This window comes from Prosopis cineraria, unplaced genomic scaffold (genome assembly GCF_029017545.1).
Source record: "Prosopis cineraria cultivar Desert tree isolate PC_DT_omini unplaced genomic scaffold, ASM2901754v1 PC10, whole genome shotgun sequence".
Lineage (NCBI taxonomy): Eukaryota > Viridiplantae > Streptophyta > Magnoliopsida > Fabales > Fabaceae > Prosopis > Prosopis cineraria.
In genome coordinates, this window is record NW_026555341.1 from 10,281,105 (window position 1) to 10,300,156 (window position 19,052).

The window sequence follows — 19,052 nt, forward strand, 5'->3', positions numbered from 1 at the left end:
ATATATATAAAAAAATAATTTAAGTTTTTAAAAAAGTAATATTATCAATATCTTTTTTTGAGAAAAAAATGCTCCTAATAAATGAATAAAAAACTTGGCCTACTGTAAAGTTAAGCTAAGAAAAAGATGAGTATTAATTAAGGGAACAAGTGGAAAGATGGAAAAATTTTTGATACATAAATAGTTAAAGCTGTTTTATGTCTATGTATAAGTTAGAAAATATTATCTCACCAGGATTGATGCAACATGTTATTTTACTGAATATGCAATTTAGTTTTCATTTTTTAAAATAGACAATACCATTTAATAAAATTTGTTGGGGAAACAAATCATGAATTGGCATATAAACATGTTAAGAGCACAAGGCACAAAGCATGCACATAATATTGATATACCTTATAAAACGAAAAATTTAAAAGGAACATGAAATGAATGAATCTATATATTATCACTTTATGTAGCACGAAAGACAAAAGATGGATATGAATTAAAAGCATGACTAAAATTAAAATTCACTTGAAATGATATTATTTATACCTTGCGCATGTATGTTAATGTCTTCCAACTTAATTGGCTCTCTTATATTTTTCAAAATAAAGACAAAATCAATTATTAAACTTGATTACGAGTTGCGATGGAGCGATGGAAGGTTACAATAAACAATGCATTAAGCTCAATTATTGGACATATCACATCTTTATAATAATCACTTCTTGAAGATTCGGTAGACTCAGCAATTTGTAAGTTAATTTAGGGACTGTTGAAAGCTCGAGATTGTCATCGGCTGACACATTCTAGTTATGATTGTGTCCGGGGAGATACAGGATAGATTTTAAGTCCCATAATGTTAAATAAATATATGATAGTTAGATTTTTAAAAAATAAGTTAAAAATATCCATATAAATAATTATAAATTTAAGAGTTTTAATTATAAACAAATATTCAAATATTAAATATAACTTTTGAATTGCAACATGAACTTTCGTTTGTAACATTCTGAATCAATATTTATAACTTTTTTTTAAAATTTTATTTAAGACTTAATTGTCATTAATTTAACTTTTTAAGACTTAATTATCATTTTTTAAATTTAAAATAAGGCTCAAATCTTGTTTGGTGTGATTAGAAAAAATGGTGGAAAGTAGGTTTTCCATGTTTGGTATGAATGAAATAAAATGTAACGACGGACTAAAAACTAATTAAAGATATGAAAACCCAAATCTTATCGATTCTCCAAACATAGTCAAGTCATTCAAAAAAATATAGCCAAGAAAACTAAATATATTCAATAATCTAGTCCAATTTAAAGAAATAAACTATATTCAAATAACATTTAATAATTATATTTTCTACTATATATTTATTTCAGGGACTAATTTAAAAAATTAAATTATTTAACATAATTCCCACCAACTACAAGTTAACTACAATTTATTTTTGGGGGGAAGGGGGCATAATTCATAATAAAACATTATATAACCTGTTTCCATTAATGTAGCAAAACGTGTATAATCCGTTGTAGCAAAAAATTTCAAGCAACGTGGATTGGATGAACAGGTTATATCTTCATGTATTAAACACTGAATAAAATAATTAAGCCAAACGGTAAAATGGGAATGAAGCAATTTTGACAAGGTTAATCTTGTCCAAAAATTTACCTTTTCATAGAGACTTGAACCTTTCCGTCCATGTCTTGACGGAAAGTAGTTTTACTTATTTGTGGTAGACTCTCCCCCTTGGAAACCTTCCAACAATCCAAACATAAACAACTCTCTCAACCTCTCTGTTTCCACACCCTTGTTAGTATGAGAGTAACATCCAGAGTCCTCAAATATTTCCCAAATTCTCCGCGTAAAATATATAGATTCTTCCTCTTATCTCCCAAGGACCAACATTAATATAACATAATCACCTATAAAAGAATGATTGCTTGAAACAATGTGTCATTAACAAAGATAAATCAACCCAGGGCTGATCTGGTCATCTCATAAGCCAAGAAGCAAGCTGCATTTGCTGGAACACTTCGAGCTATTGCAGGACCAAAGCCCTTGTAAAGACCTTTTAACCCTTCTGAAGCCAAAATCTTGCTGAAAGCATCAATGGAACCAAAAAACTTGGGGTTTCTATAATCATCAACTTGAATCACACTCTTAACCACATCAGTTGGGTAAACAGCAAACCACACTGAAGCTCCAGCCAAGCCTCCGGCAGCAATCAAGGAGCCTCTACTTAGCCTAGATGTATCAGAACCCCCTGCTAGCACCTGCTTTGTTGCTTCATATACACCAAACATAACGGCATTTCCCGGTACTTCACGCGCCATTGTTGGAACCATGCCCTTGAATAGACCTCTCACTCCCCCTTCGGATCTTAAAACTTGCCTAGCCACATCCATGGGTCCTCCATACTTGACAGCCGCAACAGCTGTACCAGAACCTTGCAAGAACACTTTGTGCTTGCAACCTGAAGAGGAAAGCCCAATTATTAGAGGATCAAGATATCTATATATTTGTATTATTATATAATATAAAATCTATAGGAAGCCACATTATTTTTGAGCTATAAGTAATGGGGTTTGCTTTAAAATACAAGCAAAGCATGAACCAACAATCTAATTCTGAGTAAAAGTCAAGGAGGCAGCGGGTATGTTGATGATAAACTTGAATTGAAAGGACGAACTTCTATGTTTAATCTCATCTTGTAAATGCTTCAAAGAGAAACAGACAAGAAAGAAAAGAAAACCTTGAACTTGGAACTAAATGTAGGTGATTACTTGTAGATCAATCCAACCATGGAAGACATAAAAACATGTCAGAAGCAGATCACAAAGGAAAAAAAATATGTCTGACAAGTCTAATTATGTTTATGATCAATTTGGTCCAAAAATTTCATATAGATCAATACTACTACCAAAAGAAATTTTCTCTGTAGAAAATGACTTCAGAAGGGTGATTGATCACTGACCTGCATTTAATGAGTTCAGTGGGGCAAGCTAGAATGGAAACTACAATTCCAGCACCAGCTCCACAAACAGCCTGCTGTTTGACAGTAAGGGGAGCACCAGGATGGGACCTCAATAAGGCCTCCATTTGTCCCCTGGCCGAGAACAGGACAGCATTAAATGCTGCTACTGTGGCAAGTGGCGCACCCATACCTTTGTATAACCCCCTGGGACCTTCAGCAGCTAATGTCTTCTTGACAGCATCAATAGCACCAGAATACTTGGGAAGCTGCCCAGGAAGTGGTGCAGGCTGGCTTTGGAGCTTGACCTTGATGGTGTCAAAAGGGTGTCCACATAATAATTGTGCTACACCTCCAAATGTGCCAGCAGTAAGGTCCTTGGCTACATCCATCTGCAATATTGGAACTCCAATGTTTATGGAAATTCTGGTATTTATTCAGATGATTGAACATAGGTTGAAAAGAAGTTATGCCATTTCCTTTTACCAGCCTAACTCAGTCTCTTGGGGAGGGAAAAATATGATGAAGCGCAATTAATATGAACATGTCATGGTGTAAGCTAGTAGGCCATTTACACAATGAATGAGAGAAATTACAAACATATTTGATACAGGCATTAGCAGCCTAGCACCAGAACAAATATAATTGTCAAAGTTTCAAGCTCATATAATACCGAGATGGAAGTTGAAGGAATATATCTTTACCAGGGAAAACAATTCACCCCAAAAGAAAGATAAATTTCACAAGGAAAAATGCTGGCATTAGTAATTTCAGACTACAAACACAAGTCAAATGATTTCGTCGCAGCTGATTCTTCCATTCTGGTCTTTGTCTGATACTGTGACAATTGACAAGAGCGGTGACTTAGATGCACAAAAACTTCCCTCTCTTTTATATGAGCACAGAAGCTATATATCTTAGCAATTACATAACTCCTCAATAACGTTTAACAACAAACTTGATTCTTTACTTTGTTTTGTATCTTTCATATGTTCAGAACATACTTCTAGAAGGCATCAATTTGAAACGAAAGGTAAAAGAAATCATACAATGCCTCAGAAATTATCCAAAACTGACAAAATTAATTTCCTAAATGCAAGTAAATAAAATTGATCCAACTTATTTAGGGTCCACCACAAGGATTCTCTGAAGGGTTCATAATATCACAACCCAAGGAGCATTTGGGTAAGCAACTTGTTGGTGGATAATATATAAATAGATTTGTAAAAACTGTTTAAGCGATGAGACCTACCCTAACCTTTGTCCGAGGACACAATTCATATAAACTTCTCTCTATGAAAAAAATATTAGAAACCTGCCATACAATTCAAAATGTTGAAAATCCATACCCTAAGAAATAGCTAACAGTAAAAAAAAAAAAGGAGATAATTTAGACTTGTTGTTACCTCTAAACTGCCACAATTTCAGATCATCACCAGCCCCAATTCTCAGAAAAGAAAAATACTCAGCAATACGTACAAAACCAGCAAATGAGATAAGCTATGGAACACAGTTCGAGGTCTCAGGATACACCCCCAAAATGATACCTAACCATAGGCAATCTATCAAATACAACTCCAGCAAATGGACAATAAATATTGAGTTTAGAATAACATGAATCCACCGTACTGCACTGTATTTGTTTGTTCTTAAACCTTAAAAAAAGGTATGCATCTAACAAGAACAAACTATGGGGGATTGAAAACCATAGCACAAGATAAAGCTGATTCCTTTTCCTGCTTGAGGTCTCAAATTGCAAATGTGGTATATACATGTCCACATTGTGACGAAATACGATCCTACCGACTGAAATATTAAGAATAACTGAGGAATTGTTCACTGATTTCCAATAAATGCGATCAATGAAGCATGACGAAATTATACCACAAACTCACTATAAGCAGACAAAAGGCCAGCAAATTCTGTAAAAAGGCGCTTTTGATCAAAAGTTTAGAATCTTACCAAACTTTTGGTAGCTCCCAAAGAACTTGAAGGAACAAAGGGAACCAAACTGAATATCCAACGCCTTTGCAAGAGAACTATTCCCGAAATCACAGTATGACGTTGAAAAAAAAAAAAGACAGGATGATTAAGCAAAAAGCTCACAAGATTAAGGATTGCAGGTGAAACTCGGAAATGGGGTTTTGTAAATATAAACAAAAGCCAACAGGAATTTGGAAACACAGAAGCAGAGAGGAAGGAAGATCGCTCAGAACTGAAGAAGAAACAACCAAGTTTACTTCAAATGCTGACGATGTCGAGGGGGTATAATGTGGACCACTGCTAATGATGACCTTAATTAATTCAACAAAGCTAGAGATAAATTATTGATAGATATGGCATGTCCTTTGTCTTCTTTTTTTATTAGACCACGAGCAACCACTGGGCGGCTGGGCGCTACGCTACTGCCTCACGGTTTTTTATTTTAAGGAAATGCGCTTCGCACTTCACGGTTCGCCATTCCAATTGAGTCTGCTTTCGTAGTCAATTAGAAATGGAATTTCTCAAGAAGTCATTAATTATATTCTGCTTAGTATAACTACGTTTCAACCTTTTTTCTTAAAGCCAAATTGAAATTAAAATTTCATGCATTTTGTTTTAAATATATAAACAAATAGTTACCGTACAAATATGAAATATTTGTTCACATATCAAGAAAAAGTTACAAAAATAAAGAAAACCTTCAAAGATCAATTTAAACAGATTTTTAACCTCTTTTTAAATATCATCAAGTATTTTTATTTTTAGAGATAAATATAAATTAAAATTTAAAACGTTTTACTAAAATAAAAATGTAGATAAATAATATGAGATACCAATATAAAATATATGTTATTAAAAAAAGTTATGAAGTCCTTCAAAGAAGTTAGTAAAAGAAGTGAAAGAAGATGGAGCTTCCGCGCTGGAGTCCCACATGGCTTCCAAAGGCAAACCACGAAGCAGCAGTCCACCTAAAGTCTTATCAAACCAAAAGGTTTAAATAGGATAGCTTGCCAGCAACAAAAATTAAATTAAACTTTCAATAAAAGTTGGGTTTTGTAAATAAAACTAACCCTTCATGATATAACAAAACAATATTTAAATTCTTGTTAAAAAGACATCTACATTTGATGTTTAACAATACTTTGAATATAAATGCCTTCAATAGCGTGTATATATAGGTAACCAAAAAAAAAAAGATTAAATAGAAGCAATTAGCCCCTCATAATATGATAAACTAATATTTGAGTCCTGACTAGGAGATATATATATATATATATATATATTAATGCCTAGTTGTTCTTCTAATAAAATTGCCTCTAGACATTGCATAGAGATCCATGTCAACCTACTTGGTTAAATTGTTAAATCAATGTTTTGACCCAATTTAATAAAATACTTTGATTATAATTGATTTGATCATGGTTCAAGTACAATTTTAAACATTTATCTTTAAATTAATATTTTAATTGGTTTAATAACTAGCTTGATTTTAGAATGGAAAAAATTTATATGCTCAACCTTATATACATATGTTTGTTTCCAATTAAATCAAAATATATAAATTTTTTATAAATAATTTATTTTATAATAAATACCTATTGTTAATTTAATTAACATTAATATCCATTTATGCAATTTGATTGAATATATATATATATATATATTAAATATATAAAACTAAATACATAAATCTTTTTAAAATCTTGCCAATAAGAATACACGTACACCAATGTGTAGCAGTAATAATAATAATAATAATAAAGGCTAGACTTGTATATTTAATTTGATATATTTAATGCATTTCTATCCAATTAAATCAAAATAAATAAATTTAATGTATTAATAATATTAATAATAAAAGTTTGTTATAAAATAAACAAACTTTAAAAGATTCATATCTTGATTTAAAATTTAAACCATCTGAAATTGAAATCTATATATTTTATAAGATTTACCTTTTAAGGAAGTGAGAAAAACATTTTATATTTTATAAAAAATAATAAAATGGAGAAAGACATTAAAGAAAGGAAAACTTCACAAAAATTAAAGGTTTTAAACTTCTTAATTTAATTAAAAATAAATACATTAAATATATAAAACTTAAATAAGTCTTCCAATTTCCACCCCCCCTTTTTCCCTTTCTTTTTCATCTTTTTTGAAGGAAGAAAATGGAGGGGGCAGTTTAAACGTAATCCTTCTTCTCAACCCTTTGAGATTTAGATAAAATTATAAAAACAAACAAACAAGAATAGGAATACATCTTTACATTTTCATTTTTATAATATAAATATCTCGTCATGTTTCGTATATACATTTTAAACAACAGAAATATTAACACTACGGGGACTTGCCCTTCCCTCCGTCTCACCTATCAGACATAACAGTATATTTTACACTTCAAGAGTTGTCATCATCACTTGATTGCCCATTGTCCCCGACCTGTAATGTTACCATAGCCCTTCCATAAAGATAATTCCGTCACCCACATTTTCTGCGTCCCACAAATTTAACGGATTGACATGAGCAAGAAGCAATCACATCTCATGTCAGATGAAATTCACAACCACGAAGGCAATCAACTCATGTTATGTGACATTCATAAGCATAATAATATATATATATATATATTTTTTTTTTTTACTTCTCAAGGATGCATGACGCATTAGGGTTCACTGGAATCATCTTCAAGCAATGGCTTCATTTTGTCTCTTCTACATGTAGCAGGGTGTTCGTCAGCCTCTTCGCTGAATAGATCAACACTGTTTAAAAAAATCCCTGTAAAAAATAGATAGGATTACCCCTCTTCTGTCTACAAGGAAAAAGTCAACAAATAGTAGCAACCGTCCTCAAGCAACAAATACCACCAGAAATTTTATCAAAATTGTTGTTACATCGTTTTTCTGGGTATTAACACAAGGTCATTTCATCAGTTTCCAAACTAATTTTCAGACAAATTACAGATCCATTTAGAGCAGGGCTTTTGACATCTTTCACTCATTCTCTAGAACTTGTGCCTCCATAAATTAAATGTCAGCACAAGTTCGACGCATATATTGGAGAAATTAAGAACAGAAAATACAACAACAAACAGCCTTATCTTACCAGGTGGGGTCGGTTACATGAATTATATGACACCATTATACTCTATCATTTATTAAATTTTAGGAATATTATTAATTAAAAGATCTCGCTCAACAACCTCCAAAAGTGTTCTCTTCGGTCTTCTTCTATTCTTCTTAATAAGGCTCAAAGTCATCTGTTCCACTCTCTTCACTGGTGCCTCCTGTGGTCTCCTTTGTACATGTTCGAATCACCTCATGATTTTTATCATTTTTTCTTCAATAGGTGCCACACCCACACTTTTTTCTATATTCACTCATTTTGAATTTTGTTTTTACGTGTATATCAACATATCTATCCCAACATTCTCATCTTTGCTACTCCAACTTTATACTCTTGTTGTCCCGTCAAAGCTCAACATTTACTACCATATAAAATTAAGAACAGAAAATAACCAAAAAAAAATTGCATGGCACTCACCGATGAACCATATTAAAGAAGCCAGAAAGAAAACGGAGGTTAGAATAAGGGCTGTCTTCCTCCAGTTGTGAATGTGATCCTGTGAACGGAAATCCAACATGACCTTGAGAGAGATTCTTGTATGGAAACTATGGTCAAAGACAGCTGTTGTTTCTAGAATTTCCACTGTCTTTCCAACCAAAACTCAAGGAGCACATTGATAAGCTGTCCTCCAAGGGTTTAAAACTTTAAAATTAAAGGGAGAAGCTAATAGAGATGCACACACAGAGCATTTTTCAATCTTTTAAGACAGTTTAGTGCCCGTTTGGTTAGGCTTCAAAATCGATTTTTGTGCCTGAAATTGATTTTTAAAATGAAATTACCCAAACGGCTGAAAAAAACAAAAATCGATTCTGACGTATTACGCGCGTTTTTTCGGAAGCTGATGGAATGAGCTTTTACCAGAAGTTAATCAAAAAATGTTGGAGAAAATTACAAAAGAAGACCACAAAAAAATTACAAATAAAGCACATAATTTAATAAAAATAAAATTAAACTCTCTTCCCTTCTCTCCTTTTTTCCTTAATAAAATTTAAATGTTGTATTCTCAAAAAATTAATGTTTGATATTTAAGAATTAAATTATATAGTAATTTATATAATTAAAATTGATTCTGATTAAATTATTCAAATATTTTTAATTCTGTTAAAATCAATTTAAAAAAAAAAGTATCCAAACACATTGCGTTATAACATAATCAATTATGATTAAAATCTATCACTTAATCAATTATTTTCATAATCTATTATACCCAACTGAAATCCAAACAGACCCTTAAGCATTTAAAATAACAACTTTCCTGCAGTTGATAATACGAATCTCACATAGATTAGAAAATGAAAATAAATTAGAATTTAGAGAAACCTCCCCTAAATTTTATTTAAATTATATTCCTCTCCTCTAGCCTATGAATCAAGCGCTATTTTCTGCAGCTTTCACATTATATACTAGTCTCACAGAGAACAGAGCTATATATGAAAACAGATACTTCAAGCACATTTGCAGGGCATAAATAAGATATTCCGATCAAACTAAATGATTTAAGCAAATTAAACTGCAATCTGTTAACATCCAAATATGAAAGTAACCAAACAATTCAAAGTATTAAGTAAAACATCAGTAAACACCTGCAGGATCCCAACAAGTGGTGAGGAAGGTACATCTCCAAATACATGGATTGAAACAGTGGAGATCGCCATAGACAGTGGCCTCAAACTTGGTTTTACACAATGTAAGGAAATATAATTCACAGGAGCCTGCAAAAGTAATGGTATGTCATCAACCAAATATTTAAGCAGTAGCCCCAACTAAGTAACAGACTATAACAACACACAAAATAAAACATACCCAGCATAAAGCAGCGGATCACCGACATGAAATGCATAAAGCAGCGGATCACCGCATGAAATGTGTAAGAAGCCATTCTAGAAGATTATGACATTTTATTTATTGTGTCGCTTGAAGTGTTTTGTAATTGTTTGGGTCAATGAAGGATTTTTTTTTTATATGGCTATATTTAACTGGGTCAGATTCAAGCATTATCAAGCTCAATAAGAGGTTGATCTCCCTGGTCAATGAAGGAATTTAATTCAAGGAGATAATTCAAAATAAACAAATAAACAAGGGTGGAAGCAGATATTAGTGCGACTAATTGAATCAAAGGATAAAATTTTGGAGACACTGCATGTAACATGGAGGATTAAAGAAGCAGTAACATGGAGGATTAAAGAAGCTAAATATGAACATTTGAACCATAAATTCATTAAAATATGCTTACAACTACAATTGAATTAAGTATAACAAGTAAATGAAGGAACTAAGCAAAAACTATTCTGCAAGAAGTCAAAACAACCTAAAATATTCTACCAAGTACAAACTACTAAGGAAGACTGATGGTTACCTACATAGGATAGAGAACCCTACTCCAAAAGCTAGCGGTTGAGATGGAAGAACCAACCTACATAACTACTCCATTGAGCATCCCATACTACTCAATGTGGGATTTAGTATCCCATACTACCAAGTCTCAATCAATTTGCCACTCATGAAAAGCTGATGTTTCAGCAGTTGCATCCCATGGCACTTAACTCGGGTTCCTACAGCTCAGAACCCTTCATGGATAGTCCTCTCGAAAACCACTGATAAGCAAACTTTGATACCAATTAATGGGTACCTAGGTAAGATGGGGAACCCTACCCCACAAGCTAACCGTTGAGATAGGAGAACCAACTCACTAAAATGCCCAGTTGAGCATCCCATACTGCTCAATGTGAGACTTGACATCTCATGCTATCAAGTCTCCATCAAAGACCATCTTAAGATCCAAAGAATGCAACAGTGTGGAATTCCAAAAAGAAAAACAAGTTGTTTGTGGGGAAATCTACTACAGGGCTATTTGCACATATCTAAACGACGCAAAATATTCAACAAGACAGTGTACACTGGTTTGTTTTAACCAACAGACCGGCATCTCTAAAGAATTTAACAATTGATGGAGTTTTATTTTAATTTTTAAATGTAAGGTAAGAAGAGGGGGTATTAAGTAAAATTAAGCAAAAGAGAAAGTTCTGAGACTAGATTATCAGCTTAAATCTAATTATCGAGTCCTCAAGTGAAGCATCTGAGACCACAATCCAGTACAAAAAAAATATCGTACAACTATTATGTAAGAGAAATAGCATGTCAACCCTTAATAAAATAGCATATTTTACCTGTGTGGCAAAAATCAGTAGTTCACCTATAGTGAAAAGGACCAAGAATCCTGACAAGCTTTTAAAACAAAATGCGCCCAAGCAAAATATTGCCCCAAGAAATGTCGCTCCAGAAAGAAGCTGAAATAGTAATAAATGTACCCCAAAGAAGTTAGGCAACTTAATAAATGTAAAAAGCCAAAGATGATTATGCAATGAAGACCTAGACATAATTGAAGCTAACTAAAGATCCATGACAAGGAACTCAAAGGACATGGTCTCTAAAAGCATTGGCTAAATCAAAGGGAAAGATGCCTAGGATATTTAAAATTTAACTTCTGATTTTTCTGGATTTATATTTAGCAGAATCAAATCTTTGAAGGTTGTCTAGACGGATAAATAAAGCACCCTCAGTTTCATAAATGTTAACCCTAAAAGTAAGGGTCGTTATAACAGTCACAGGAGATGTGAACGTCATCATAACCAGAAACAGAAGAAAACAAGAAGACAACAAATTCACCAGTGAACACAGCTCTGAGTTTTGGTTAAAAAAAAAAAAAACACGGACCTTTTTATGTGTAATAGTTTACAAATACTCATGTAAAAAGGAAAATCTCTAAAATTGTTGACTAACAGCTGAAAACCAAGGAGTTGTGCATCAAAAGCATCAATTGGGAGAAAGCAAAAAGTGCTTTTGAAGTAAACGATGTCTTATAGTTATGTAGTCATCAAGTTACTGTTAATGAGAAGACTTGAATTCCTTGTTTCTTTTTTATATTTACAGATATCAAGGGATTCGCCCTCTTCTCGAGTATAGAGTTTTAAGTGGGGGATAAAAAGTAGACAGGCAGGTCAATATTTCACATTATAGGCAAACGAAATTTAACAATACCTTGAAAGCATTAGAGATCGTTGAAGTCATCTTATCAAGAATCAAGCCTCCAGCTAACGTGCCCAAAATCCCACAAACAACTGTCATACCTCCAAATAACAAGTCAGCATTACCCTGTCAAAAAAAAAATCAGTCAAACTAGAACATTGCCTATAGACCAAGGCAATAAATTGAATTGAAAGGGAAAATATAAGTAACAGCAGAAAAAGAAAAGGAAATAGAACTAAATTAAAAGGGCTACAAGTGACAATACCATATGGTAAATATTATATCCTGCTTTCGGTCCCCAGTATGAGTAAGCTCCAATGACAAAATTATATGATATGTAGCCTGGAAACCAACAACTATTTTTAACATCATTTAACAGAAGGAGGAGGAATACAAAAAACAAGGATAAGAAGTCCCAGAACAGCAAATAAGGAACATAAAAGAAAAGTACATAAGCTCAAAAGACTAGACAACAAATAAACCATTATTGTCTCAAAAAAGAATTTAATTAGTTTCAAATTGACTAAGTATGCCAGTTTCTCAAAACTGAAATTAGTTCCAACTTATTAAGCAATAATGTTGACAAAAACTACTTAAAAAAGTTTCAATTTTATAGATTGTTAAGATGAAGATGGGATTTCAGAATATAAAACAAGGGGAAAAAAGTTAATTCTCATAAGATAGGGAGAAAGAGTCAAGAATAAGTAAGTACCTAGAACATTTACAACAAACACTTGATCATGCAAAAGAGTCTGCATGTCATTAGCAATTCTGGTGAACTGATTCCACAATTTTGAAGCTGACCTGACAACAAATCACCCATCGTAGAGGCATATAGGCACATATATGATTTCACTCCATCTCATAATAGAGGTGGTTAATATGCCATAATATCAGGAGAAACAACAAGTTCACTAGTCTATTTTGATCATATCATCAAGGTTTTTGTAGATTCACAAGGACTTCCTTAAATGCTATGAAGTATTACTAGATGAACTGGAAGATTAACTACAGTATAAAAGTTAATGGCCATACGAGCCATCTTTTCATTAGCAAGAGAAAAAGAAACCATAGAAACTACTGGGAAAAAAAATGCATCAACGAAAAGGGCCACTCACTTGGATTGTGTGACAAAAGCTTGACCCCCAGCAAGTGTGCCATCATCTACAAGGGAAATCTCAGATTTTGAGTATAAACATTATTTAATACCATATGAAAAGGCCATAATAATCGAAACAAATATATGGAGCTTATGAACAGAATTATCCTGAATGGAAAAGTGACATAATAAGCATAGGTTTTTTGATTGAAATGAAAATTGGAGTTAAGAAATTATAGGACAAATTTAACAAGAAAAAAATTTGGAATTTACAAGGTGCTGATCTTGCCATAACATATCTGTTCACTAAAATCCAGGCATATGGTAAAACCCTGATATAATGCTAAACCAGATAGTACACGTTGAAACAGAAACATGGACACACCTACATATTTAATTGTCAAGATTACAAGATTCGAAGATATTGTTGAACTCAATGAATGGCTGCAATTCACGTATTATTTTAAATGTAATTGATACCTCATTATCTATCCTCTTTTCAACAGAGATACTGCAAGGGATTTTTATGTTTGGTTTTCTTGAAGACATTGTGATGGGATATAGGATTTATTAGATTTAGGATTTTTGTTTTACTATAATCATCTCTTAGATTTAGATCAAGATTTGGTTTGAATAAATGTAATCTTTTATAATAGTAGACTATCTTTTAGATTATTCTAGAATCTTTGCATTTAATTCTCAGGATTTCACAATATTTACTTTTAAAGATAAGCTTAGAGTTAATGCTCTATAAATGGGCTTTAACACGTCTTATTTTACCTTGCTATTATGTAAAACACCAAGGTAAGATGAGTTTAAGGATCTCTAAAAGGCAGCCAAAAGATATTACAACCAAAGCAATACTTTAGGGTTCAGTGATACCTTCAGTTTCTGGAGCAACTGCTTCAACAGATACTAGTGCCTCTCTGGATTCCATCGGAGCAAAGCCTGCATAATCAAATAATGTATCAGTAACATGAATTCCTGACATTCTGGAACACGTTACAAATATTTAAAAAACAAAAAAATGCATACCTCTCAATGGCAAAGGCTCAGTTACAAAACCCAGAATAGGAAAAGGAAGCATCAAAATTGCCTCGCCCCAAAATGCAAAGCGCCAATTAACAAGGCTTCCAACCTACACAAGATTACAATTCAAAATATTGCCCATTCATGCACTAGTAAAGGGAAGCCATCAAATGAATGATTGTAGAACCTAAGTTATTCAAGTATATGACAAGTTCGAACAAAAAAAATGTATAAGAGAATCATAACAATATTTTCTGTACCCAACATTTTTCACCACACACCATCTTCCACAATCACAGCATCATACAATTGCTGTATGGATGTGCATGGTCAGGATGAATTGACACAACAGTAAAAATTGGCATGGCTGAACAGATGGATAACTTGTAGAATGAGGTGCTCATTGTCTATTCAATCTTTTTTTTCCTTTTTGGTGGAAAAAAAAACATTTTATTAAGAGAAAAGAAAGGGACAAATGAGGAGGATTGGGTATTCTGACGAGAAAGCAAAATAATAGGAAAGCAAAACATAGAAAAAACAAAAAGTTAAACATGCAACAGCGCTGTTCAGTCCCACCGTATATCCAAAACTGCTGCTCCCGTTAAGAAAAAATCATGAGGCCAACACTATGAAGAAGCTGCAGACAAGATTCTTATTCATAGGCTTTTCAATCTTCAGACCTTTAATGTTAACAATGATTGCCAAATTTAAGAATATTGGATATATTGGAGCACTTAGCTGAGCATTAGTTACTATTGTGTATAGGTCATGCTATATTATTTTGACAGGTAAATTGCAAAATGAAATTAATAAATCATAATATATCATTCTTGTTAAATTATTGCTAATACAAGAAAAATTAAGTTTGAGCTTAGTTAATGGCTCTTGAGCAAAGCATGAAACTTAGCCCAAGATTACAACCATAAACAAGTAAACTTACAATACCGCCATAAACATAGCCCAAAGCAGTCCCAGCTGGTATACACATGTAAAACATAGCAAGCCATGCTGTTTTCTGCAATCAATAAAGCACTCTGTAAAGCTGCAGCTTTTCTCCAATGGATTAATAAGTTCAGCAAATCCTGAAGGGGGAGGGGAAGCCCAGACAAACCTGTGCAACAGGAGCATTATCGTCTATAAATGGGGCCGCGAGACTTATGAAGGATGCCTCACCCACACCAACTAGCCTACAAAACCATTGCCATCGTTCTAACTCAAAATTATTATAAGAAAATGCTACTCTGTCAGTGCCTTGCAAGAACTGAAAATCCCCCTTACATGCGGCATATCACAATAGACCAAAAATCAAAGGAACTACCACAGCCAGCTACTGCAAATGTCCAAACAGATAAGCCAACTCCAATTAGCCGAAATGGATTATGACTGCAAACACAATAGCAAAGTAGATCACGAATCAACATACCATTTAAAGGAAAACAAGGAGATTCCAAAAATGAAATTAAGAGCTAATCCCACATCATAGCTACCTGGATATATCATATATTTGCTAAAGCCAAACATATGGTTTATATTATCACCTTCCTGTGCGTGTAGTTTTAATGTCATCTAGCAAATGTGCTTTCTTTTTTTCTTTCTTTCTTTCTTTGTTTTTTTTTTGTCACCCAAGCACGACTAAATGCTGAAACTTGTCTTGTTTTTAGCAGGTATCAATCCCCATAATTGACTAGCTTGCAGTGTTACATAATCAAGATTACAAATATCAAATGGTGACTTTCTCTCTATTTCCTTAATAATTAGTTTGACCTAAAAAGCACAAATAAATCATATCAAAACAATGAGCATAAAAATGAATGTATAAGTAGAGCAACAGACAATCACTTATAGAATTCTCATGCCACTTGTCTTTCACTTGATTATAATAACCAAATCTGCAAGGAGGAGTACAAGAAATGTCTATTTACAAGGTCCAATAGCTGAACCTTGTCATCAGTGAAAGGTCTTGTTTTTAGTGATATGCAACTTACAAGGATTTGGATTTCAGAACACTATCCCAAATGTAGAATTCACTTCTCATGATCAGCTTAATCATTTTAAATGTGGACTCTGTCATGAGGCCGTGTAAGGGATTAGATCTTTTTTTGATCCTGTACCTAATACCCTAAACCTTGAGGTGATTGTTTAGAGTGGAATCTTAGCATCCACATGAAACTACAACTTATCATATGATTATTATCTTATTATATGGGCTAAGTATGCAAAGTCCAAGAAAAAGGAGCCGTGATGTTGAAATTAAATGAATGAATTATCTAAGCGCACTTCTACCCCATGCTAACATGAAACGACTGCAGTTTCTGCAGGACCCATGCAAGTGCTACATGACATAACATACACAAACACATGAAAAGCCAATGCATATCATGGTTTGAGAGAAACTTTATGGTTCAATAAATCATCATGCTTCCAAATCTCCCCCTTAGATAACCTAAATCTCATCTTATTAGGTTATAGCATGTTCATTAAGTTGAAAAAACCTTACAAGGCTGGATGTCAAGAATCAAGTTGCTCACCTTTTGGCCAGAGATGCAAATATAGGAGAAGCAACCAGAAGCCCAACCATAAATGCTGATGACAGAATTCCATCTTGAAAATTGCTCAACTTGAAATCCCCCCTGCAATGCAAGAAGCAGGCCACCTTGAAATGATGCTAAACCAATTAATAAGTAAAAATAAAATATATACTTGCATTATGTACAACAGTGACACCCGCAACTTGAATTGAAAAGCACCAGGAAAAAAAATACTTGAACAAAAAGACATATTGCATTAGCACATGGTTGTGGTATCTGAATATGGTATAACATGAAGAAGGTACAAACAATATCAACCCTATTTTACAATAATGAACTCCTGGGTACAAAAACTAAACAATGATATGTACAAAAGCCTTAAGCCGTAATCCTCTATCAGTTTTACATTTACAGAAAGAAAAATGGTTATGTAATTCACAAATGTTTTTATCTGTCTCCTTCATATGAGTACAGATTGCACATATTCTCTTTTATAGACTACAAGCTCAAATTTTACAAAGATCAGGCAACTGACGTCATTAACAGTTAAGATGAAAATCTCAATGGTCCATGCAACTGTGATTCCGATTGTTTGAAATTTGACCTGAACATCTATAAATAAGTAAATAAAACTATAAAAATTCATCAATGATCAGTAAAATCAATAAGCTCAAAGTGTTCACATGTTATTTCATAATTCAGAGAAGTATATTTTAGGCCCCATAAGTCTGGGAACCATATTTTAGGCCCCAACAAGGAACATTTCACATGAATGATGAGGTTCTGGCAACCGTGTCAATGTATAAATACAGCCTGACAACTTTACATGGTAAACAAAGCGTACAAATAGAGCTTACTGAATTCCGCTACCCGAGGTACAAATCCCACTGTCAGTACAAGTTTCTAGACTTCCATTAACACCATTACTCGCTATGGCTCCTCGATCCACGTAGTTTATCAAATTAATGACACAAAATATAATAAGAAGCCTGAAAGAGGAGAAAAGTTTATCAGCATTCACAAAAACACAGGAATAATTAGGGTTTGTCTACATAAAATACATAGCATAAAATTGGAAATTTTCTTTTGGAAATTAAAATATTCACAATTTCATATATCTAGGTTTTTCAATTTCTTGGCTCCCATAGTATAAACATGGACAGCTAGGAAAGGCAACTTCCACTGTTTTAGCGCCCCATTATACATGTAATCCCAAGTGCCAAAATACATCATACTATTTTGAGACATTAAACACGTCTAGACCAAGTCCAAACTGCAAATATCCTTCTCTTACTGACTTACATACTAATTTTCTAAAAACACCATTTTATTTTCAGTTTCTCAAATCACTAGTTAGAAGGGATTCATCCACAAGAGCGAAACCGCAATATTCACTATTCACATCTCTAGAGCCTCACGGTCACGGAAGACCTCGACAACAAATATTAGAATCCCATACATAGAACTGGCACACAAAAACACGAGCAAAGGCAATAACTACCGGAAACATCTAATTCAGATCAAAAACCACTTCTTCTCTTTTCTGATGAAGAATTTAAAACTGAATATCAGTAGATAACATTAACAATGTCAGCTAAAATAACAAAGTAAACCCCAGGTCTATGTCGGTTCTTAATTTACTTTTCCCTTCTCCAGCTCAATCAGCAATCCCCTCACAATCCACCAAACATGTAAGTAGTTAGGGGGAAGCTGACCAGGACGCAACAGGGCAAGATAAATTTGGGGTGGGGAGGGGGACCAAACGCGAAATTAGGTTTCTTAAGTCCTTAAAACAGAGAAGAAAATTACTTACTTTGCCGCTAATTCACAACCCTCACAATCCTGGATAGTGAAATGAGATGGAAAAAGGGGGGACAAAACAGAAGTACCTTTCAGGCGTAAACCATGAAAGAGAAGAAACTCGCTTTCTGAGAGAGTTATCCGCCATTTTACCACCTGGATGGAAGGAGCACAGGATTTGGGCAACTCTGAATAAGAAATCGGAAGAGGCTTAAAATCCCAGTCTTTGCGTTATGTCAGGCGCTGCTACTTGCTAATTTCTAAAGCCATGTTTGGTATGTAGCATTAAAGGGTTAGGTTTGGCATTAGCATTGAATAAGGCCTAATTTAATGTGTTTGGTATAAAGTATTAGCTCTTATTTGGATTTGCTGAAACCCACTTAGATAAAATTACACAAACCCACATCTTACCTGGTACTGAAAAATTAAACCTGGTTTTGCAATATTTCATGACAATATTATCCATGGTTATAATATTTTTTGGACAAGAGTGCCCCTGTTG

The 19,052-nt window shown here is 33.4% G+C and overlaps 2 protein-coding genes across 4 annotated transcripts; both read right to left on the reverse strand.

Annotated features, from left to right (window-relative positions):
- Window positions 1-1,546: 1,546 nt before the first annotated feature.
- On the reverse strand, window positions 1,547-5,327 carry LOC129321654 (mitochondrial carnitine/acylcarnitine carrier-like protein). The gene is given in 5 exon segments (XM_054967507.1): window positions 1,547-2,438; window positions 2,440-2,464; window positions 2,966-3,354; window positions 4,369-4,509; window positions 4,925-5,327. Coding segments are annotated over 3 exon segments (891 nt in total). The 5' UTR covers window positions 4,369-4,509; window positions 4,925-5,327; the 3' UTR covers window positions 1,547-1,961.
- Window positions 5,328-7,190: 1,863 nt separating this feature from the next.
- On the reverse strand, window positions 7,191-18,798 carry LOC129322251 (probable sphingolipid transporter spinster homolog 2). Of its 3 annotated transcripts, XM_054968431.1 has the most exons (17): window positions 18,640-18,798; window positions 17,608-17,739; window positions 16,751-16,852; window positions 15,501-15,605; window positions 15,334-15,409; window positions 15,163-15,237; window positions 14,229-14,331; window positions 14,076-14,141; window positions 13,213-13,258; window positions 12,807-12,898; window positions 12,360-12,436; window positions 12,107-12,220; window positions 11,236-11,355; window positions 9,652-9,780; window positions 8,486-8,564; window positions 7,587-7,720; window positions 7,191-7,436 (listed from the first exon to the last, which is right to left on the reverse strand). In XM_054968431.1, exons 1-16 carry the CDS (start codon window positions 18,696-18,698, stop codon window positions 7,608-7,610), a joined length of 1,488 nt encoding a protein of 495 aa, XP_054824406.1. In that variant the 5' UTR covers window positions 18,699-18,798; the 3' UTR covers window positions 7,191-7,436; window positions 7,587-7,607. The 3 variants fall into 3 exon arrangements, with proteins under 3 accessions (XP_054824406.1, XP_054824405.1, XP_054824407.1); XM_054968430.1 differs by having other exon boundaries at window positions 7,191-7,720; XM_054968432.1 differs by having other exon boundaries at window positions 7,191-7,720; window positions 18,564-18,696.
- Window positions 18,799-19,052: the final 254 nt, after the last annotated feature.